At 48.2% G+C, this 24,505-nt stretch overlaps 1 protein-coding gene across 1 annotated transcript in view; it reads left to right on the top strand.

Annotated features, from left to right (window-relative positions):
- The first annotated feature begins 567 nt into the window (after positions 1-567).
- The window catches only part of LOC147902340 (alpha/beta-Hydrolases superfamily protein), a 65,686-nt gene continuing 41,748 nt past the window's right edge, over positions 568-24,505 (top strand). The window contains exons 1-2 of the mRNA XM_087373448.1: positions 568-907; positions 8,794-8,870. Of these exons, the coding sequence (XP_087229574.1) occupies positions 758-907; positions 8,794-8,870 (227 nt within the window). The 5' untranslated portion in view covers positions 568-757. The remainder of the gene's footprint in view (positions 908-8,793; positions 8,871-24,505) is intronic.

Raw genomic sequence — 24,505 nt, 5'->3', positions numbered from 1 at the left:
TCGCCTCTCTTTTTTGTAGTTCTCCAATAAGGAATGTAGATTTAACATCCATTTGATGCAAGCGTAAGCCCATACTTTATGTAAGAGATAGAATAAGGTAGATTGCATTCATCCTTGTGACTGAGGGAAATGTCTCATCATACGCTCCTACTAAGCATATCCTTTTGCCACCTCGCTTTATTCTTTTTGACACTCTCACCAGATTTGTGCTTTACCTTGTAGACCCATTTGTAGCCAATGAAATTATTTCCTTAGGTGGTTCCAACAACTCCCAAGCATCACTTTTCACGATGCCCTCCTATGCCGTCATATCTGGTCTCTCACCACCCTATACAATATTTAAGATGGAGATGAGGTCAAATATTCAATCACCACTGAAATTTACCTCCAGTTCAGAATCTGTGTGGTTCGAAACCCGAGATTGGCAAGGGTATGATTTATGAGCACTGCCTTCCGAGGAGCAATTGAAGCTGCCCAGCCCATCTCCATCTTGCCAATCTGCCCATGCTTTGGTGTGCCCAACCAGTTACTGAAGGCAATGCTCAAGAGTAGCTCAAGAGTACTTGTACTCTCTTGTTGTATCACTTGATTGCAGCATGAGACAAAGGTCCCTAATACAGTATGTAATAGTACAAAAAATGGTCGATAGGATTCCTGGACTGGCATTGTCTCCTGCAGCAACATTCGTCTCCCATTGCCATCATCATCATCATCATCATCATTTCCATCTCTATGGGCTTCGTCCAAGCTTGCAACTATGAACGATTGCTTTCCCCCTTTACCCTCACCCTCTTCTAAGGATTCCTCCCCCTCCCTCATACGTTCCTCTTCCAGCTCACCCTCTTTTATGGCCCGCGGCGCGCAGCTCAAAGGCACTCTCTTTAGATACGGGCCCGATCCTGCTCAGGTACGCACTCGCTTCCTCTTCGTGCTAAGATCTGCCTGTTGATCTCTCGTTTCAGCGTCGTGGGCACCTTGAAATCCTGCACTCTGAACCTTTGCTCTGTATAAACTGTGCGTTTTCTAATCAACCATCGCGTCTGCGCTGCTGGTTGGGAGGTTGAAGAGCTGTCTCATGCGGATTAGACATTGGTCTAGCGGGGACACCTGTGAACCTGCACCAATCGATGGTTTCGTTAGTTGCGGTGTCATCCAATGAGCAAGAAACTACGAAGGCCACCTGCCAGCAGATATATGCACGAGACCCAAAACAAAAGATATAGCCAATCCAAGGATGGTGCTTTAAATAACGACAATATTTTCAGATGCTAACGCTAGAAAGTTGAACAATGTTGTTTTTATCCTGGCTGTAAAGACACATTGGTGAGATCCAACAAACTGTGCTAGTTATCTGGACATCCGTTGAGTAATTCAGGCTATCCATTGTCTTTACGCAAATTCCGGGTACACCTTTGTGTCCAGCCTTACTTACGAGCACTCAAAGGCATCCGTATGAAAGAAGGAAGCATGAAAGAGCTCTTTGAAATGCTTCCCTAGTGGGAGCCTTGAGTAGACTGTTTTCTCATGTGAATAGAATATTCATTATAGATAGGGAATAATGTGTTACCTATTCTGATGCTACCTCCAAATCTCATGAATTATGTGTGGAATTTTTGCAATTGAACCTTGGGGCAAGTCTTCAGATGGGTTCTCTCTTTTCTAACATGGTATTAGAGCCAAGCTAGAGAGGTAAAGTCCTTGGTATCAAAGCTAGGCTGTCTATTCGGGACAATGGTGATATCAAAGTCCCAAGGACAAGTGTGTTGTTGCTCGGAGGAGAGAACCTTTGCTTGATAGGACGTTGAAACTCGCTATGCAAAATTTGAGATCAACTCCAACATTTGAAGGATAAGATTTAGATAATTGTCAAGTAAGGTCCACAGAATGTATGAGTTGCATCTTTGGTGTTAGCTCCATTCCAAGGTCTTCATTCCAATGGCTTCACAAATGCCTTTTTCGTTCCTTGGACAAGGAGGCAAACTAGATGGATACAATTACCCAATTTGAATGTGAAGTTGTGGAGCTGCCTGGTGGCAAGGAAGGTGATGACAAAAGAGGAGGTCAAACCCCAGGACACATTGATTGCAACAAGAACATAGTAAAGAAAGACGGTCCAGAAGAAGTGGAAGAGTGGGATGAAAAGGATGTTGAGGCACTATTGATGACTATTAGAACAATAATGGATTTGGTGATCCCACAAATTCAGTTGTCAAATACCTCAAAACAAGCATGGGATCTTCAAGGACCTGTAAGAGACGAACAACTCTGAGAATCCTTAACCTCTAGAATCAAGTGCTCACTATGGAGGGAGATGCTGTGCATGACTATCTCATGAAAGTGAAGGTTGCTAGGGATCAGCTAGAAATAGTTGGTCACAAGGTGGACCTGGTCCAGATGCCAAGGCTCGTGTTGAATATGCTATGTGTAGAGAGAGAGAGAGAGAGAGAGAGAGAGAGAGAGATGTATTAACATCCACACGAGGCCTCGCGAGAGAGAGAGAGAGAGAGAGAGAGAGAGAGAGAGAGAGAGAGAGATGTATTAACATCCACACGAGGCCTTGCGGACCTATGGGACAAAGTACACAAAAAAGAAAGCTCATATAAGCCTCAATGGGCTGGAAGTCGGGACTAGGGCTGTCTCACGCTGTGGTGGGGGCCATGGTCTCCTCAATCTCTGAACGTGCTGAGCTATGTCCAGAGTGACCCCTCATCTGTGGTGGTGTCCTCTGAGGAAAGCTATGATATGACGGACCTCAATAGAGCACGCGTGGTCTCCTCGATCTTTGAACGTGCTGAGCTATGTCCAGAGTGACCCCTCATCTCTGGTGGTGTCCTCTGAGGAAAGCTATGATATGACGGACCTCAATAGAGTGTGCTCTAGTCGCTATCCGAGTCGCGAGTGGTCTCTGCGTCCCTCCTCGGTGACACCGTGTCGGCTCTCTTTGCTGATCTAGACTACTCTCATGTCGGCTAGCTCCTCCTCCTCCACTCTGCTATGCCCTAGAGCTGACTCAAATTCATCGAAGTTCGTGATGTGTCTTTGTGCTCAGTTAGCCTTTGTATCACGTGGTTTGGTCACCTCCAGTTGCTCTCTGATCTCTTGTAGTAATGTTTGTTGGAAAGGTCACCTCCCCATCTGTAAGCCCCCAAATGAGGAGAGCGTGGGGGAGGGAGACATAAGAGAACAAGGGTACTTGGCTGTTAGGTAGGATCTGCAGAAGCATAAGGCAATCTCAGAAGCAGAAGCCCTCTTCATCCCCTTCTCTCCCTTCCTGCTCCTCCACTCGAGTTCCTTCTTTCACCATCCCTAGCTTTGGAGAGTCCGGGAAACTGGATGGGACTAACTATCCTATCCAGAAGGTGAAAATCCGGAGTCATTTAGTGGCTCAAAAACTGTGGAAGCTAACAACGGGAGTGGAGGTGAAGCTGGAGGATATGAATGGACAAAAAGGGGAGGATACTTATACCAGTAGATGGAGAGGATCTCGAAGCATTGGAGGATAGAGATGCCCAAGCTGTGGCATTGATCATAGGGACTACGATGGACTGTGTGATTTCTCACATCCAGATGATTGACATGTCAGTAGAGGCGCGAGCCATTCTGATGGATCTGTATGAGACAAATAATACATTCCGGATCTTGACTCTTCAGCATCAACTCTACAATATGGATATGGACGAGGGAGATTCGGTACATGACCTCTTAATGAAGGTCAAGGTGGTGAGGGATCAACTAGTATCGGTTGGTCAGAAGGTAGACTCCGACCAATTGGTACTTAGGAGGCTACCACGGAGTTTCAAGAGCTATGTTACGATTGTGACAGCAAGACAGAGGGCCAAACCTTTGACCTTTGAGGAGTTGGGTCCATTACTGCTCCAGGAAGAAGCTAGGGAGAAGCTCTGCAACAGTGACAACAATGACAAGGCGTTGCTGGCAAAGGATAAAACTGGCGAAAGCAGGAAATTGGATGCCAAGGAACTAGATTATCATGTGTATGGTCAGGAAATGTTGGCTATTCTCCATGCTTTCGAAAAATGGCACCACCACCTGTACGGTAGCAAAATCAAGATTAAGACAGATCATAGGACACTTAGGTATTTCCTTACGCAGCCCAACTTGTCAATGAAGCAGAAGAGGTGGCTGGCTAAGGTTCAGTCTTATAATTTCGACATCGAGTACAGGAAAGGGAAAGAAAACGTGGTTGTAGATGCCTTATCCCGTATGTGGGCTTGCAGTTTGTCTGCCATTTCTACCATCTGCCAGCAGTGGATTCATGGTATTCAGGACGAATACATGCAGGATTCTAAGGCAGCTTCCATATTTGTTGAGTTATAGAGGCCATCGAGCCAGGGGCATGCTGAATTTAAGCTGCATAATGGGCTGTTGTGGTGCAAGGACAGAATTTATTTGGTGCCAAATTCAAAGTACCGACTGCTGGTCTTACAGGAACCGCACTCATCTTCTATGGCAGGACATCCGGGTATTACTAAGACATATAAAAAGGTCAAACAGAGCTTGATTTCGGATGGCTTGAGGTGGGATGTAGTTAAATTTGTCAATGAATGTTTGCCCTGCCAGCAAAATAAAGTGGACAGCCGGTTACCCGCGGGTCTCTTGCAGCCATTACCTATTCCAGAAAGAAAATGGACTCACATTGCTATGGATTTCATCACAGGGCTGCCTTCCATAGAGCGGGAATGGGATAGCATTTTTGTGGTGGTTGACATAATGACAAAGCATGCCCATTTCATACCCCACTAAGACCCGTTATTCAGCATCATAGGTTGCTTGGCAGTTCATCGAGCATGTTTTTAAGCATCATGGTTTCCCTCGAGAGATTCTTAGCGATAGAGATGCAAAATTTATGGGTCACTTTTGGCAGGAATTATTTACAGCAGTGGGTAGTTCTCTTACACCTAGCACTGCTTACCACCCTGAGACGGATGGACAGTCAGAAAGGGTGAACAAATGGCTGGAGGAGTATTTGAGGCATTTCCGTCATGACACGCAGAAGTCTTGGGATAAGTGGTTGGCACTTACTGAATTTTGTTACAACAGTACAGAGCACATCTCTATGGCATGAGCCCTTTCGAAGCTATGTATGGATGCAGAGTCGGTGTGCCATATTTAGTTGCAGACATGGCCAGACATGGCTGTGAAAAATCAGCAAGCAAGAAATGACTTGGAGAGTATGGATGCCCTTTTGCAATTGGCTAAAAAGAATATGCAGGATGACCAAGCCAAGCAGAAGAAGTATGCGGATGAACACAAGAGGTATCTGTCTTTTGAAGTAGGGGTTTATGTGCACTTACGCCTCCATAAGAACCGTTATGCCTCGCTGAAAGGTAACACCAACATGAAGCTTGCTCACAGGTATTACGGTCCCTACAGGATCATCCGCAAAGTTGGCGAGGTGGCGTATGACTTAGAGCTACCCAGGACCTCTAGGATTCATAATGTTTTCCATGTGTCCTTGCTGAAGCCACATGTCGGACAGCATGTCCAAGTCCTTCCTGAGCTACCACCTATGGATGAGGAGGGCCACATACTCTATGTTCCGGAGCGCATCATGGGTTTCAGGGATCTCGTACTCCGAAACAAAGTCTACATTGAGTATCTTATCAAGTGGCAGGGACTCCCTGAGGATGAGAACTCATGGCAGCCAGAGAGCTTTGTCCAGGACAACCCCTATCTCCTACCGGGCTGATTATTATTTGCTGTTTGCTGCACCTATTTAACAGCCCACATATGAAACTTTGAGGGCAAAATTATATGGGAAGGGATGGCTGTAATGAAGGGGAAAAAGAGGCCAAGTTAGAGGCCCTTTAGGTGGAAAATGTGGAGGGACTATCCAAGTCTCCATCCACCCCCCTACTATGTACTTTTTGATGTGACATCTAATCTTATCTACTCTCCCTTCCTCCTTCCTACCTATGCTCACTCGCGCTCTCTCTCTCTTCCCTACTCCCTCTCAATCTCTCCCTCTCTGTCCTACCTCATTCTCTCTCTCCTACCCCTTCTCCTCCCTTCTTCCCCTAACTCTCTCTCCTTCTGCTAGTCTATCCCCCTTTTCCAAATCTGTCCCTACCCCCTTTTCTACAGGCAGGAACGTGATTGAAGGAGGTGGTGCCATCTGGTGCTACCTTGGATGGACTTGTGTTCCAGGATGGTTTGCTTGTGCAGGACCGGACCTGGAGGAGTAGGAGCCACTGGTTGAAAAGCCAGGCACCGGATTTGACACCGAATTGTTCCAGAGGGTTCCATCATGGGAGCTGCAGGGGCAACGTCAACGTGTTGGCATTGGGCCGGATGTGTTTGTGAGCGGGGGTGTTGGAAAGGTTGATTAATTAGGAGTTGTGGTTTTTGATAAGGATTTACTATCTCCCCATTCTTATCCATGGTCACATGCCTGAGCACCTCCCCATCTGTAAGCCCTCAAATGAGGAGAACATGGGGGAGGGAGACCTAGGGCAGCATTTTCACATTAAAGAGAGAAGAGAGAACAAGGGTACCTGGCTGTTAGGTAGGATCTGCAGGAGCATAATGTAGAGCAGAGGGCAGTAGCAGGGACCCAAGAGTAGAGGTACTGAACTGACGATGACATCAGCCAGGTGTACGGACCTGTACGGAGGCTGGAGCATGGCCTGCAGGGCTGGATCAGATCTAGGACAGAGGTGGACACTGTTGGAAAGTCACCTCCCCATCTGTAAGCCCCCATATGAGGAGAGCATGGGGGAGGTGGACCTGGGTCCTGAGAGAAGGCCACATGGGCAGCACTATGGCTGCCATGGGGGCAGAGATCAGAGAAAGAAAGAAGAAGCTGGAGGAGCCATGGTGGCTGCAACAAATGAAGTTCATGGATGGAAAGCTGGCTATGAATGTTCAGCTTGGATCTGGCTTATCAAAGGCATGTTTGGAGCAGCACCAAACGGTGAAGGTATCCCGGGGTATAGGCGCCTTGGAGGTGAGCTGTTTGGCGGGTCTGTGGGCAGGTGTACGACCTGCAGCAGGGCCTTGAAGATGGCGCAAGAGGGCGGAGCAGACCAGCAGATGGGGTTGGCCACATGGAGGAGCTGGTTGGGCTGGTTGGAGCCAGCCAACCAGGCCAGTCATAGGGTTGACCTAGTGGCTGGGCCCCTGCCTTGAAGTGTGGGTCAAAGGAATTCCTGAAGGAAAAATGCATGCTCAAGAGTAGCCTCAAGGCTTTCACTGCAAAATGAGTTGGCTGTCCAAAAATGACAGCAAATGTCAGGTAGTGACCAACCAAAAATTGACTGCTCAAACAATGAGCTAAATGCAAGTGCTGTCCCCAAAAATATGACCTGCAAACGGTCAAAGAACCCCCCTGCGAAACATAGCTGTCTTGCAAAAATATCAGCCCAAAACAGGGGGCAAATGTCTGCAAATGTGTCTAATGATCAATTGAGTTGTAAATGTCTCAGATGGAGGTTGCGTGCCTCAAATCTGTCAGGACAACAAGCCCAAATCAAGGGGCAAATGCATAATATACCCAAATTTAGCTGAATAAAACAATATGACCTGCAAAACAATATCTGTCCCCCTGCGAAAGATAGCTGTCTTGCAAAAATATCAGCCCAAAACAGGGGGCAAATGTCTGCAAATGCGTCTAATGATCAATTGAGTTGTAAATGTCTCAGATGGAGGTTGCGTGCCTCAAATTTGTCAGGACAACAAGCCCAAATCAAGGGGCAAATGCATAATATACCCAAATTTAGCTGAATAAAACAAATGTCACTGTAATGGACAACAAATCTGGCAAAAGCCCCAAATTCAGAGAAGGCAAATATGCCAAAAAGAGGGCAAATTTGGAGAAGCCCCAAATTGTGCTACAAGTTGCAAATGTGACTCAATGTGCTGCAATTCCAAGCCAATGTCAATGTTCCTGCATTCAATGTCTACCAAATGCCCAAAAATGGTAGCACCAAGCCAATGTCACTACAAATTTCAACAAAATTGACAAAACCCCCAATTTCTGGAAGGGCAAAACTGTCAAGTTTGGGGCAAATGACCAAAAGCCCCAAATTTTGCTGAAATAAAGCGAATGTGACAAAATAACTTGCAAATCTAAGAATATCCCGCAATCTGCCAGCAATAGATCCAAAATGCCCAAGGTCAGAGTGAAAATGAAGTCAAAATAGGGCAAATACTGCAAAAGCCCCAAAATGTGGGCGAAAGGAGCAAATGTCACTGCAAAATCTGCAAATGTGACACAAAAGCCCCAATTTCTAGAGAAAAATCACCTCAATGTCATTGCAATGTGTGTAAACGTGACATAAAAGAGTGTGAAAAACTTCAAATCCAACTGTACCGGGTAGATCTGAGTCAAGAGGGAGAGAATCCCAGCCAAATGGTGCTAGAGGAAGTTGGAAAACCTAGAGGAAGGCCCGAATGACTGAAAAGAGTCCCGAATGTCTGCAAATGTGCCTCCAAAAACAGCCAAAAAATGCTTGAAATCAACTTCTAACAAGTGTCAACTACAGAGTTGCTGATTATGGATTTGTGATATACGAACGTGTGACTTTTTTGGAGTAATTCTGGCCTTCTAAGTATGCATCACAGTATTTACGAAGACATCACACCTTGTTAACAGTCCATATATCATCAGATAGAAAATAGAAATGCCTCCGACATCTCAATCTTCTTTAGTATTTTCAAGATATGTCACACCTGATGAACATTTTGCATGTTGCCACTTAAGATAGAATGCATATAATATTTCGATTCTGTATAGAATCAACTTAATTGGCCAATGTCTTTGAGCTGCATGTGCAGGTTGCTTTTCGGAGTGGTGATTTTACAGCCCAAGTCATCTTCATTGGGGGTCTTACCGACGGCTTACTTGCTACAGAGTAAACCCCATTTTTTTTAATGCTGATGGAGAACTTCCCCATGTGTGGCATTGGCAGTGTGCGTTGAAACATAGTTTGTGTGGTATTTGATGAGTGCTCTTTCTGGTGGGTTGTGGTGCTTAAACGTGAAACATAGTAAATGCTACTTTTAATGACCCTCAAAGTCCAAGGTTGGTTTCTTTGGTAAAGATTGAAAAATATGGTGGAAGAAGAGATCAAGGTAATGATGGATTGTTTAGGCTTATGCAGCTCCGAATGCTTAGGCATGGTTTTGATTTCAAAAATAGGGTAAAAATAAACTAATTGATCCAGCGCCTCTAGGCTTGATTTCTAAAGTTCATTTCGAAAGACCATTACAAGTTTCTTCTGATCCCTTTTTCTGTCTAATTCTCTTCATGGTATAAATTCACCTGCATTATAATGTCCATAAGAGGATCATGCATGGGCTAGCATAAGCCAGGATGTTTGCCCTGTGTATGGGCTGATTGTAGGGGTTCACCCATTCTAGAGGCCACTATGACCTTTGTATGGGTCCGCTTTGGAGCCAGAGAGGCTGACCCTTGGTCTGGCCCTGTAGGGTCAGCCTAGGGTGGCCTAAGTGGGCAAGGTGAGTATTAGTTGGTCTGGTGCTATCCTCTTTGGGGCACCCACTTCTCCCTCTGTCTCTCAGTCTCCATCTCTCCCCCTCCGTCTCTAGCCTCCCCGCTCTCTCTCACTTTCCCGTCGCTCAGCCTCTCCACCTCCGTCGCTAGCCTTTCCGCTCAGCCTCTCCGTCGCTAGCCTCCCTCTCCTATTGCTAGCCCCTCCCTCCGTCACTCAGCCTCCCTCTCTTGTCGCTCAGCCTCTCCACCTCCGTCGCTCAGCCTCTTTGCCTCAAGCCCCTGCTCACCGCTCAGCCTCTCCACCTCTCTCTCTGTCTCATGATTGGACATGTGATGTCCAAGATCTATGCAGCTGTATTGGATGCATCGGTCAGCCTGTTCGCAGAGATGAGAGGGCTCAGAGCAGAGGGTCAGGCCGGTTTTAGGCGAGATCATGGGACTATGGATCACATACTCACACTCAGGAGTGTCATTGAGGAGGCCAGATCACGGAAGGAGAGGGTATACTGTTGCTTTGTGGATTTCCGCAAAGCCTTTGACATAGTACCTCGAGCTCGTCTTATCACACGCCTACAGACACTGGGATTTGATCATGAGATCATCTGGGCTGTCATGGCACTGTATGAGAGAGTCTCAGGCTGAGTTCGTACAGGCGCTGGTTGGACAGATGAGATCTTGAGTACTATAAGGGTCAAACAGGGTTGTCCCTTATCACTGATCCTGTTTGGCCTCTACATCGATGAGCTTGAGACTTTCATGGGGACGTTCGGAGGGATCGGTTGCTCACTTGCCGGGATCATCATCAGGATTCTTTTTTATGCAGATGACGTGGCACTCTTGTCGTCCACACCCGAGGGGCTCCAGCGACACCTGGATGCACTGCAGGCTTTTTGTTTATCCCATGATTTGGAGGTCAACCTTGGCAAGACCAAGGTCATGATCTTTAACACCTCTCGAGCAAACATGCAATGGAAACAGTTTACTTTTACTTTGGGTGGGTCACCAGTTGAGATCGTATCCTCATACACTTACTTGGGGGTCATCTTCTTCGGCTCGATCTTCACGATGAGACCAGCGATGCAGGCCAGACTGAGCAGGGGATACACCTCACTAGCTCGGCTAGAGAGACAGTGCTTTCACTCCCACTTCCAGGACCCTCGGACCAAGGCTCTTCTCTTCGACTCCTTGGTCCGACTAGCCGGTATGTGTGGCAGCCCTTGTTGGGGGCCTGACATGTCAGAGATAGAGTGGACACGGGTGGAGCGCTTGCAGATCCTCATGTTCTCACGGATGATCCAGGGGAAACCGTCTGTACCACATCACATCATTCAGGCCGAGTTTGGTGCTTCTCCACTCCAGCTAGATGCAGCCTTTCAGACCATCACATATCTACACCGGGTTAGATCATATGGGGACTGCACATCAGGGAGACAGAGGTTGCCATGGTTGGCTCTCGATTCCTCCATGAGGTTGGCAGCAGAGGGAGACGAGCGATGCTGGTATGCACGGACTCACAGATGGTTTGTGAGACTACGGTTCCACATCGATAGGATACCTCCTTTTTAGTACAGTTTAGATGCCCCTCCGGTACTTCCACCCAGCATCCCGATTGGGCCACATACCAACCAGGTCATTCGAGAGGATATCCTGCAACTACACACCTTTAGGACCTGGTTTAGCTGAGGGAGCTTCCAGTGAAGCTGAGTTTCTACAGAGATTACTGTCTTCACATTTCAGAGGAGGGATTCATCACACCACCGGTGTACACTGAGCTTCATATGCCTCACTCACTACGGATCTCCATCGGACAGTTTCGGGTATCATCACACCGCCTCCGCATAGAGAGTGGCAGAGCAGAGGGGATTCCTAGGGAGCATCGCTTATGCATACTGTGCGACTGTCAGGAGGTTGAGTCGGAGGAGCATTTTATTTTCAGGTGCCAAGTGTACTATGAGATCCGAGGTCGCTACCACTGCCTCTTTAGAGACGGCTCCGGGCTCCTTTCGAGATTCCTCGCCTACCCAGATCAGAGATGCCTCGCGGCCTTCATTCACGAGGGAATCCGACATAGAGAGTACTTACTCAGGTGACGGGGCTTGGTCACATCATCAGACATCTCTCAGAGCAGGATCACAGAGTTCTTCCCATCTAGTGACATTGATCGTCCAGTCTCTAGCCGCTGACGTGCCAGAGATCCCGACCCGACGATCGTAGCACGACACACGAGACATCGAGGGGACACACAGATCACTCTGGGGGACCTCGCGTCATTGTTTAGACCCGGGATACGTCCCACGGGAGTCACGGTGGCTCTGGTCTTGCGTTGAGCCTCGTCCAGGAGACCGAGACGCACGACACCCCTTGACGGGCACCAGCGTCCCATCACCAGTTATGCACCAGCGACGGGGACATGACATACGGAGGATTCCGCTCCGCTCCAGTCCTTTTCTTTTCATTGTTACATCCAGATGTATTTGATTATGTATGATCAGACTTAGGATTCAACACGGGTGATGATGCTCATTTCAGTAGCTCCACCCTTACTGTGATTTGTATCAGGTTTTCTGTCAGTCTCATAGTCCCATCGGTCTTCCGAAGACTCTAATAAAATTTCTCTCTCTCTCTCTCTCTCTCTCTCTCTCTCTCACCCGTCAGCCTCAGCCTCACCCGTTACCTCAACCTCTTCGCACCTCAGCCTCGTCACCGTCCATCGTCAACTCCACCAGCGCCACCAACACCGCACCAGTTTACCCAACCTAGGTTAACTTTGACCTAACCGACACCTCGACAGAGGTTAACCCAACCCAGGGTTAACCCCTAGTTGGGCTGAACCCCCCTAGCTAGGGGGTTAGCTCAGCCAGGGGGCAGATATGGCCAACAAGGAATGGCCTCTCCTCTCCTCGAAGTCTTTCCCCTCAACCCCAATCATTTCAGGCAACAGGTCCCGATACGCCACCGTTGCAGCTATGACACCCTCTCTGTATGCACATACCTACCTACGAGGAGGTTTGGACCGACCCATCATTGGGCACCATGAATAGATTTTTTATCTACAAGAGCAGGTAAGAGAGTTAAAGATGCAATTGGCAGATGCAGTAGCTAGAATTCAGGTTCTAGAAGGACCTTGCAAGCAGGCAGTCATCGATGAGGTTAAATCTTACAAGGCTTCCACCCCTACCCCCCAGCTAGTTTCCACAGTCAAAGACCTAGTTCACACTAAAGTACAGACCGCAAGGAAGGAAGTAATTGTGGAGTTCAATGCAAAGGTTAACAAGGCTGACATTCAGGAAGAGATTAAAGAACATGCAGCTAGGCGTGATAATGCTTTGAAGATTAGAATAGGGGGACTCCCCGAAGGATGGTGCAAAGAGAACTCTTTCAGTGACACCTTAGAACATATCAAAGCAACCATGCCTAATATTGATTGGACAGTTGATAAGGATGATGCTCTTGATGATGATGATGAACCTAGAGCAACTCGTATCTTATAGTCTAAAGGTCATGCTATCATTACACTTAACTCACGGGATCTACGAGTCAAGCTTCTCCAACAATCCTACAAGTTGAAAGGAACTAAGATATGGATAGCTGAAGAACTTACATGAAATCAATTGAAAAATAAGGCAGCGGAATTAGCTAAGGTCAAGGCTGCAAGGAATGATGGAAAATGGGCAGTGTACCGTGAGGGCGTAGCACTCATTAAAGAGTTTAAATCCAAGCCAAAAGACTCTCAGTCTTAAACTGATGTATGGCCGATTATGTTTCTTTCCAAGTCAGTCTCAAGAGGCTTCCCTCTTGGCTGTACTTCGGTTGTGCTGCATCCCTTTGGGCTGCCTATACATGGAGTTTTTAGCATCTGTCTTGTGCCTAAGCCACAGAGACGGGGTGACTATAGAAGGTGTCCCAAATCAAAACAAAACTGCAGTTGTTGAGTTTATTACTCAGCATATGCTTCTGCTTTTACTTTAGTGATTTCTTACAGGTGGTAGAGCTGTTGGAAATGACCCAACAGAGGGTATGCACGGCGGAAGACTGATAGTAATGCCCAGGAGCTCACACAGTGTGCGATGTGGGGTGTGGAATCACAAACTTCTTAACTTATGTGCATAGATGCGCAAGCCAGTAAATAGACAATGCTCAGAGACAAATATAAAAGCAACACTTTATATTTCCGCCCGTCCAGAAACTAGGAGAGGATACAATACCAAAAGGTCCTTCTATTAGATGCCAAGCACTTCTTAGACTCTCTATCTAGTCCCTTCCACCTTGCTGTCCGGAAGCCAGCCTAGGTGGGCAGCCACTCTAGCTCAGTCTGCAGCTTCTCCTAGGTCACCTTGTCCTCCTGAATGTAGGCCTAAGGCTCCCCCTTTGCTGCTCCTGTCTGCTATCCCGAGGGCTGCTCCAAGTGATCCTGAATTGGGGCTGGAGGCCCTCCTTTTATAGGACAGAAGGTCCCCTTGAATGGACTGACCAGCCAGCCTTATCCTGGCCGACCAGACTGGCTGATCAGTCTGCTTGCTGGCCGACCTGGTTGGCTGGTCCAACCAGCCCTTTATAAGGGCCTTTGGCAGCCCCTTTTTTGAGCTGCTGCCTTTGCCCATTCCTGCACCTATTGCAGGCCTGTTTGAAGGCCTTATGCCTGCCCATAGACCCCTGCCATGCAGCCGTACAATTGTGCCACCTGTGCGCCATCATTCGGGGCCTGTTCCAGCCCGTACAGGCAGCCCTTGAGGTGCCTTTACAGGCTGATGTGCTGTCCTTTCCCTGTGAGGTGCTGCCCATGTGGCAGCCCCCCCCCCCCCCCCCCTCTTATCTTTTCTGCCTAGGTTCACCCTCCCAATACTCTCCTCATATGGGGGTTTATAGATGGGGAGGTGACCATTCCAACACCCCCTCTCACCGACACATCCAGGCCCAATGCCAACACGTCGATGGCGATGTTGTAACTCCCTGGTTGAGTCCTTTGGAACTTTTCGATGTCAAGATCTTTTCTTGGCTTTTCATCTAGTGGCTCCTGCTCCACCAGGTCTGGTTCCTCTTCCGCACACCATCCTGGTACACAGCTCCATCTTTGGTAGCACCTCCTTGCACCACCTTCTTTAGTCACGTTCCTGCCTTCGAACTCGAGCAATCCAGCCGTCACGATCTTCTAGTTGTCCCCCTCATAATGAGTGAACAACGGGAGTCTTCCAGGCACCATGCTCTGAGGGTTTGTTTCAACCCGTCCTTCCTCTGGCAAGGTATGCAACCAATGAATATTTCCAGATAACCTGGACCATGAACTCTCGCCGAGTTCTTAAGCAGGTACTCTTGTGGCTTCAATACTCCTTTTTTTTTTTTTTCCCATGAAAGAGACTTCTATTAAGTAAGAAAGAAACCCGCTAGAGCAAGCTCTGTGCGGAAATACACCATGCTAAGCATGTAATAAAAACACCTCAGAGGAATGAGGTAGAAAGAAACCAAGGCTGAGGCTGAAAGTGCCATCTCAACCTTGTAGAAGTCTCAGCAAAGAAGGGAGAGTCTCTCCAATTGAAAAGTAACTCTCCTGGAGGAGGCTGCTCGAGATGATCCTTGCATGGTCGCCCAAATGGCCATCAGAGTGTGTATCGTATCTGTCCAAGTACTAGCCAAGATCTGAGAAGGGTGAACCTGAGAACCCTCCAAAGCCTCAGTGCACTTGGCTCTCCAAATGTGCCATGCTGCAATGCTAGCTAGGATCTCCCATGGAGAGTCGACCGAGGAGTGAGCAGCCCTGAAAAGAGTGGTCGGAACATCCTCTAGAGAGCACGACTCCACAAGGTGTCGTCGGATGTGAAGAGCCCAAGAGGAGTCAAGTCTCTCAAAAAATACCTGGGGCCCTAAAAGAGTAAGCCAAGCCACTGATCCCCAGGTCATATAGAAAGGTAGGCGAACAAAAGTGCTGAAAAGTCTTGCAATCCCCTTCCATATGATTCTCGTCTGTCTGCAATCCCATAGGCAGTGCTGTATTGTCTCCAAAGCAGAAAGGCAGCGAGGGCAAGAAGGGTCAGCTCCGAACTTGGATCTCCAATGGTTCATTGCTATCCCACCATGAATAAAAAGCCAAAAGAAGAGAGTGATTTTTCTATTCCGGTGGAATTTCCAGAGCCTCTGCCAAAAAATTCTCTGCAAGTCAGCAGAAATATGAAAGTTCTCCCAATGAGGAGCTCTGGTAGGCTTCCAACCCCTAGAGCTGAGCTGGAATTTCCTGGCATTACTGACCGTGTAACGAAAGAAGGGGATGCCCTTCTCTCGGTGCCCTTCATATATCCATTCCCATTCCCCAGGGTCCCACTGCAAAAACTTAATTGGGACACCTCCATAGAGCCACAGCCTCCATGAGCCAAGGGCGAGGAGAAGCGGGTCAGGATCCAAGTACATTTGTGAAAGAGAGCCATGCTCCATGAAGCCCACTATCCTGACTGGCTGAAACGGTACCTCCAACAAGATATCGTCTGTGGATCTAGACAGCCTGCCCCTCGAAGAAACATCAAATACTAAGGCATCCTCATGTGGGTCAAGAAAAGCAATCACCTGTAAAGATGCCCCCATTCAGGTGGAGCAAGTAATAGGCATGTCATCTGTGTCCACCCAATCCAAGGGCAAGGCTGCATCAATTTGTTGGACTCTCCCTGCACTAACCATCTGGGCCTGTTGGTCTGCAGGAAGCTTCCTGAAGGCTTTCCATGCTCCCATTGTAGATGCAGGGCCCCTCTCCCATCTTGGCCACTGCATGTAAGGAGAAGCTCCAAGTGGTTTGCCAAGCTCATCCAAAATCCTGTCATTCCACATGATAGGCTGCCTTTCAATCTCTTCACGGGTGGATGGGGGAATCCTGCGAAGAGTACTCCTGAAGCTGGCCCATGCTTTCAGGATAGCAACCATAAGAGGGGAAGAGGGAGACCTGAGGTGGATTGTGGTGAAAACCCATCTAGTACTGTGTGTCCAATCCTCTCCTGAAGTGGGCGTGCGAGATTGTATGCATCTGATAAAAAAATCCTTCCAAGGCTCTTGTCCTGGCTTAAGCCCTCTCACAACGAACTTGCAGAGTAAAGCTCTGTAGTAAAGCTCTGTACTGTAGATCTGGGTCGATGATATTCAAACCCCCTTCTCTTGTAGGAAGAATCAAGGTCTCCCAAGCCACCCTGGCTGTAACATGAGTTGTGCCATCTAGACCACTCCATAAAAAGTTTCGTACAGGCCTCTTAAGCTGAGTGATACAATCCCTAGAGTGGCACCAACAAGAGCATACAAACCATGCTGTGGCTAGAAGAACCTAGTTAACCACCACCACCCTGGAGGCCAAGTCAAGTTTGGCTGAGCTCCAGAAAAGGAGCTTTCTTCTAATGCTTTCCAACACCGGAGCAAACTGTTGTGAGGGAGAGATGCTCACCCCAACCTGGCAGCCCAAATATCTGACGGAGAGGCCCCTGTGTACCCAAGTGAAGCCAATATCATTACCCCAATCTGGGGTGTCATCCTTGTAAATCCAAAAACCACTGGATTTATGCCAATTAATGTGTGCACTTGCAGCCGTGCAAAACAAATCCAAGGCTGTCCGGAAGGAAGTGAGTGTCTTGGGGGAGGCATCCAAAAAAACAGCCGTGTCCTCTGCCAACTCACTATCTAGGAGCTCTTCTTCCCGGCGGATAGGAAGCCTCAGCCCATATATATCAGCTTGAGATCTAATGTAGATACTCATAGCTTCCGCCACAAACAGAAAAAGAAACGGGGCAAGAGGACATCCCTGGCGGACGGATCTGGAAATCTGAAACCTGTCCCCTCTTATTCCCCCAATGAGCAATTGGCTATGGGCTGATTTGTAGAGAGAGGATACTCCTCTAATCCATGCATCTGGAAAACCAAAGCGAGATAGAGTACCCTCTAAGAAATCCCAGTCTACTCTGTCGTAAGCTTTCTCAAAGTCCAAGAGTAGAATGGCCAATCTTTGGCGGCTCTGCATAGCCCATTCAGAGGCCTCCCAAAATGAGAAAATACTTTTGCCATGCACGAACCCTGTCTGTGTATCATGAATCAAATCTGGAAGAAAAACCTGTAGCCGCAGACTGATGGATTTCACCAGAATCTTGTAAAAAGTGCCCAAAAGAATGATGGATCTCCATTGAGACACAAGATTCCTATTACCCCCCTTTGGGATGAGATGAATGAGACCATCTGTGAGTGAGTCCGGCATCTCACCAGAGTCCCACACGCCCTGCAGGGCTGATGTAATGTGATGACCAATGTGCTCCCAAAAAGTAATAAAAAAGGAGGGGGTAAGTCCATCTGAACGTGGGCACTTGCCCTTGTGAAGGGCAAGTAATGCAGTCTTGAATTCTGCATTGGTGGAAGGTGCATCCAGAGAAACATACATCTCATCCTTCACCAATACAGGGCCCTATACACTGCCAAATAAGCTCTCTGGCATCATCAATGGCCTGTGTGCCTGGATCTGCAGTAAGAAGGGATGCAAAAAAATCTGAAGCTACACGCATGACAGCATCAGGATCTGACTGTAACACCCCGTTTGAGTCAACAAGCTGCGAAACACTATCTCTACTATGTCTGGGCCCATGAGTAGAGAAAAAGTGTTTGTTGACCTTGCCACCCATCTGAATCCAAAAGGATTCCTATGCATGAAAGGCATACTCTGCTCTCTGATCCAACAATGTCTGCAAATGAGCCCTTGCTGCAGCAAGGCGCTCCTGAATCCAAGCATCTGTGGGCCTCTTCTGCTCTTCCCTCTGAAGGGACGCTAACTGCTGGCGTATACCAATCTCACATCTGAGAATCTCACGTCTCCTAGAATCAGCGACTGAATGATAATAGTCACTAATTCCGTCCTAGAATCAGCGACTGAATGATAATAGTCACTAATTCCGGATAAGGCTACAGCTACCTGCCATGACCAGCAACCAAGGGGAGAATAGAAAGAGAGACCGAAATGCAAGTACCTCCCCTTGTGCCCATAGCAGGCGACCAGAAGGTATGTCCTGAAAGCAGTTTGCCAGACTCAGAGCAATCACTGGCATCCAGCTTGTGTTCCTGGATAAAAAGGATGTCAATAGCACCTCCAGTGATGCCTGGATGAAGCTGGTTCCGGATCAGCTGCCTATGGCGACGGTGTGGAACTCCGCCTAGGCTTGTATGTTTCAACTGACTATCCTCATCGACAGGAGGATGCTGGATGGAAAGGCTTACCCGACCTAGTAGAGGAGACCAGCTTCCCCTGGGCCGAAACACTCCTGTTGAGGGCAGGAAACTCAACAGATGAAAGGATTCCCACACCTGCTGAAAGGGAGGCCCTGTCAGAAGGAATCCCAATGACCGGGACCCCTAAGGTGGAGGGCACAAACTCCTCATCATCCATGAAAGTCGCCGAATCTGCCAGTGCCGAAAAAGAATTCCTGATAAGCAAGTCTAGCCGAGGAGTGCGAAGAAGACCTGCACTCGTGGAAGATGGAGGAGAAGGACCTGCCAGGCCTCTATGAGCAGAACTGGAGCTGGGGGTTGAGGAGGCCTGTGGCTGGGGTGAAGAGGAATCAGGAGCCCTCATCTGCGCCTGCACTTTCTCGGTTGTCCTGACTGTGGCAGGAACAGTCTCCGGGGAAGAAGTACTTGTAGTCCCCTCGTGGTCAGAAACCAAGGGGTCAGAGACCAAAGTGACTGGGGCTGGTGGATCTAAAGGCCCCTCTTGATGTGGAACTGTAGTGTCTGGGGCTGCAGCAACATCCACCTCTGGAGTCTGGAAGGCGTCTGTCTGAACATGATCAAAAGTCTCCTCCTGAGGTAAGGGAGCCGCTCTGATAGCTCTCCATCGTGGTACTGGGTGTGCTATGGGCATTGGGCGCCCTGCTGCCCCTGGTGGTCCTGGGGTGTGCGAAGCAGGGCGCCTTGCTGCTCTTGGTGGTCTTGGAGTGCGTGGTATAGGGTGCTGGGGAGGTGCAGTCGTGGTAGTACGTGAAGGAGCCGCACCAGAAGACCTCTTGGGTCTTTTTCTCTTCCTTGGGCAGTCTCTAGCAAAGTGTCCAAGGGTCCTGCAAATCCTGCACTGGTCTTGTCTACCTGAAATCTCGACTCTCTGTCGAAAGAGAGAGCCGTCTGGACGCTGAAGCATAATGTGGTCATCTGAGATGTTAGGGTCAAAGACAATGACCCTAACACTAGGCACCCCGTCTGCACTGACTGCCTCTGCCAAGAAAGAAGGCATGCCAGGAAGGGAGGGGATCTCCGTGACCACTCCGAATGTGTAAGAACTCAGTGGGGTGAAAGGTGCTATGCAACGGCGGGGAGTGGAAATGCTAAAGAAAAGGTAGGTATGATCAGCCCCTGGGGGAAGAGCTGCTACAGTGAAATCCGTGATGTGTGATGTGAAGGCAGGGGATCCCATGATGTAATCTACAATGCTAGAGCCTCCCCCATGTGGGAAGCATGTGAAACCACCCGAGGCGGGCCATCTGTCAAGACCATTATAAATAATGAGATCATGCATCTTGTCGAGGTCTAATAGGGCCTGCTCCATAAGATGTGATGGAACCTCGTTTGTCAGTCGAAATCCGTAGCATACCTGCGTCCTCAAGGTCAATGTTTGGGAGTTCCTGAAGTCAAGGAGTGGTATCTGACGGGCGCTTGTCCTCGCGTTGAAGTCTCCAACTAGGAGGACTCCACGGCTCGAGAAGTCAACAATGGACTGATAAAGGGCTGCAAATAGAGATGCCTCAGCCTCATCTCGAATCTCTCTCGCAAAGTGGGAGGTCTCGGGAGGAAAATAGCACACTGCAACAAACAAATCTCCGTTGTTCATGTGTCGGATCCGGATCCAAAGAAACCTGGAATGTGAATCTCTTTGCTTTACTGAAATGGTCCCCAAAAGGGTGGATCTGTAGAGAGCTGCTCCTTCTCGTGATCCTCGTAGTCCCCCTATGTCCCTAGTCTCATCTTTGTAAGTACTCTCATGTGTACCTGTTAACTACTGGTAGTGGGCGCTTTGGACTCTGATGTGTCTCTGTGTAAAAGACTATGTCGTGACCTGTATAGGATTCTGAGAAGTTCCCTGGTTCTGACCATAAGGTACCATTACAGTTCCAAATGGTACAGGATAGGGTCGCGGGGGGGGGGGAGAGAGAGAGAGAGAGAGAGAGAGAGAGAGAGAGAGAGAGAAAGTTTATTAAAGTCTTCGGAAGACCGATGGGTCTATGAGACTTTGAAAAAACCTGATACAATGAGTTGTGGTATTGGAGCTACTAAATGAGCATCCACACCAATGCTGAATGCAAAAAATGAAAAATGGCAGTACTAAGTCCTAAGTACAACATAGTCGTGCCAATAGTCGACTATAGATCAATCTCAGCATCATCATCAACATCATCATAATCATCATTATCATCATCATCAGCAGCAGGACATTAGGATGGATGAGGCAGTGGAGGCATGAGGTCAGCAATAGAGCGTTGTCGGCCCCTCAAGGGTGCAGTCTTGTTACGTCTCGTGGTTGTAGCTTTGTGTCTAACTAGGGCCAATGTGACCCTCGTCGGTCGGGCTTTGACTTGAAACAAGGAGGGGATGTTTCCAAGTATGATCTATGTGTCAACCCTCTGTCTGAGCTGTCGGGTCAGAGGCTCTGGGTCACGGTCATGTCGAGGTCTCGTCTCGTGGGAGTCTATGTGATCTGGCTGAAAGAACTCCGTGATAGAGCTCTGAGAGGTATCAGTCGAGGAAGAAGTCTGCTCCTGTCTTCGTGCTCAGAGTATCCTCTCGCGTTGTCTAAGCACCTCATGAATGAAACCAGCCAAACATTGTTGGTCTAAGTAGGAGAGGAAACGGGCCAAAACCCCATAACTATCTCTGGAGAGGCAATAGAAACGCTCTCGGATCTCATAGTAAACATGACATCTGAAGATGAAATGCTCCTTTGTCTTAACCTCCTGCATGTCACACAGTGTGCATATGCGTCTCTTCCTAAGTAACTGCTCTGCTCTGCCGCTCTCGATACGAAGTCTGTGTGAAGAGACCCGGAATTACCCAAGAGAGATCCTCAACGAGTGGGGTAGGTGAATCTGCGGGTATCCTGGTGGATCAATGAAACCCTCCGCTGTGATATGTAGGAAGTGATCTCTGTAGAAGCCCAGCTTCACTGGAAGATCACGTGGGCCCAACCAAGTCTAGAATGTATGTAGCTGTAGTAGATCCTCACGGATAACTTGATTGACCTCGTGTGATAGGAGGGAAAGAACGGAGCATCCATGCTGTACAGGAATGGAGGTAGTCTGTCCATGTGGAGCCCTAGTCCCTCAAACCATCTCTTTGTGCGTGCATACCGGCACCTCTGGTCTCCCCTTGCTGCAAGTGCCATAGAAGAGGACAGTGCTAGCCATGGTATCCTGCTATGCCTAGAGGTGTAATCCCCATACTCCCTGACTCAGTATAGATACGTGATGACTTGAAATGCAACATCTAGCTATAATGGGGGTGACCCAAACTCCGCCTTGCGTTTGTCGAGCTGTCTCGCATTGCGCTTGGGGACGCGGTCTCCTCGCTCTCTGGACTCTCTAGGCTATTGAAGGTACGAAACGAAGAGAGAGAGAGTGTGCAGGTACAAGACGAGTCGATAGAGCAGTCACATCAAAACTTAGATAAAAGATAACACACAAGTACAAAGTACTTGTACCTAGACCTAGGACTAAGTGTCCTAGGTGTCACATAGGACTAAGTGTCCTATGTGGCCTAAAAGGCACTAGCACTATAAGTGCCTACACTTATGCCTACAAGGCACATACCATGGCCTATAGGGCATCGCTAGAACCACCAGAAGATGGCCTACAAACCCCCCTCCATGGGATGGACTGAAGTACTCTGGAAACGTCTCAGAATACCTGGTAGTTTCTGGTCATGGTGGCACATGTTCATCCAAAAGGATATAGCCACCTATGAATGTACAAGGAATGTCAGATCATGTAACAAAGGGAACCAAGTGTAAAGCCTGTCGGAAGCCAATTTATCCCAAGCATCCTTTGCTGTCCTGCAAGACCGGATGTGTGGAATAATGATTCTCTTGCATGATAAAGCAATGAATGAATGTGCATTTGCATCTCTTGCATCCCATCTTGACTGTTCTTGAGTTGGAAGAGCAGCAGCAGGAGTGCTAGAGGAAGAGGCATCAGGAGGAGTACCCCCTGCAGAAGAACCAGCAGTAGAAACCACCACTGTAGCATTGGCTGGCCTCAGATCAGCCCCAGAAATAATATTCCACAAATGCTTTGCAACAAGAATATGTTTCATGAGATAAGACCATATCGGATAGTTGGTGCCATCCAACTTATCATCTTCACGAAGAACTCCAAATAAATCTTGATTGTTCCCAGCCATAGCAACTGTGATACCCTGAAAAAGACCTGAAAAACCAAAAGCCTTAAGGCTATCACTGCAAAAAGCTGGCTGTCCCAAAAATGACAGCAAATATCTGCAAATTTCTGACCCAAATCAAAGGGCAAATGCAGATCTGACCCAAATGTGACTGTGACAGGCAATGTTCACTGCAAAAACAGCAAATTTGGCAAAAGCCCCAAATTTATTGAGGGCAAATAGGCCAAAAAGAGGGCAAATTCAGAAAAGCCCCAAATTTTGCTGAAATTTTTGCAAATGTGACCCAATGTATGCAAATCTGACTCAATGTCCTGCAAATGTAACTTAATGTCCTGCAATCTGACCCAATGTACTGCAATCTAAACAAGAAATTGCAGAACAAATCCCAAAAAATTATCCAATGTGCTGCAGATCAGCAAAAGCCCCAAATTTCAGACTGAAGGTACGAAAGTATGGTGGCTGTACGGCTGATTTGTACGGTGATACCACTGTAAGTACGACCTTGTGTACGGTACGACGTATGGATGAAGTATGGCGTAGTGTATGGTACACGCACGGAATAGCGCAGAGTACGGAGTAGAGTACGGCGCAGAGTACGACGACGACGCAGAGTATGGCGCATAGTACAGGTGATGACGGATGTACGGCGACCCTCGATGCAGATGTACGAATGATGCACGATTTCAGTACGGCGATGTAGTGCACAACGACGCGCAGCCACTGAAGGTACAGTATCCGTTGTTGTACGGACGTCCGTACTGTTGTACGGGCAGTATGAACCAGAGGCACAGGAAGCTCTGCTCTGCTCTGATATACCACTGAAGGTATGAAACGAAGAGAGAGAGAGAGTGCAGGTACAAGATGAGTCGATAGAGCAGTCACATCGTGTCCTATGTGGCCTAAAAGGCACTAGCACTATAAGTGCCTACACTTATGCCTACAAGGCACATACCATGGCCTATAGGGCATCACTAGAACCACCAAAAGATGGCCTACATCTATGTCTAGAGTGACCCCTCGTCTCTGTTGGTCTCCCCTGAGGAAAGCTGTGATAGGTTGGACCTCAATAGAGCGTACTGTGGGGGCTTTCTGTCGCACATGTGGCCTCTGCATCCCTCTCTCGGTGTTACCGTTCCGGCTGCTCATCCAGACTGCTCTCATATCGGCTAGCTCCTCTTTCTCCACTCCACTGTGTCTAGGGGCTGACTCAAATGTATAGAACCCTGTGACGTGCCGCTGTGCCTACTCACCCTCTATGTCCTGTAGTGGTCTAACCATCCCCTGCTGCTCTCTGATCTGTCATAGAAGCGTCTCCCTGTGTCACCGCATCTCCATCAGATAAAGCCCGATGCAGACCTGGTCATGGAAATGGATCAGTCGTGACACAGGACTGAAGCGACTCCCCTCTAGGTAGAGACAATGGTAGCGTCCCCGAATCTCGTAGTAGGCTGGGCAAACACAAATAAAATGCTCCTCTGTCTCCACCGCCCCCAGCGTACATAGCGTGCAGACCCGCTGCTCTCTAGGTATATCTGTTGCTCTCCTTGCCTCGATCCTCAGCTGATGGGACGAAACCCGCATCTGACTAATGGCAATCCTCAGTGCATGAGAGACTCCTCTATCCTCGAGATACTGGGGTCTGATAATGAATCC

The sequence above is a fragment of the Dipteris shenzhenensis genome, chromosome 4 (genome assembly GCF_047967505.1).
Source record: "Dipteris shenzhenensis isolate YYH24624 ecotype China chromosome 4, Dip_SZ_1.0, whole genome shotgun sequence".
In the NCBI taxonomy this organism is placed as follows: Eukaryota; Viridiplantae; Streptophyta; class Polypodiopsida; order Gleicheniales; family Dipteridaceae; genus Dipteris; species Dipteris shenzhenensis.
The sequence above is the reverse complement of the archived record's forward strand: the minus strand, read 5'-3'. Positions and strand labels throughout refer to the sequence as shown.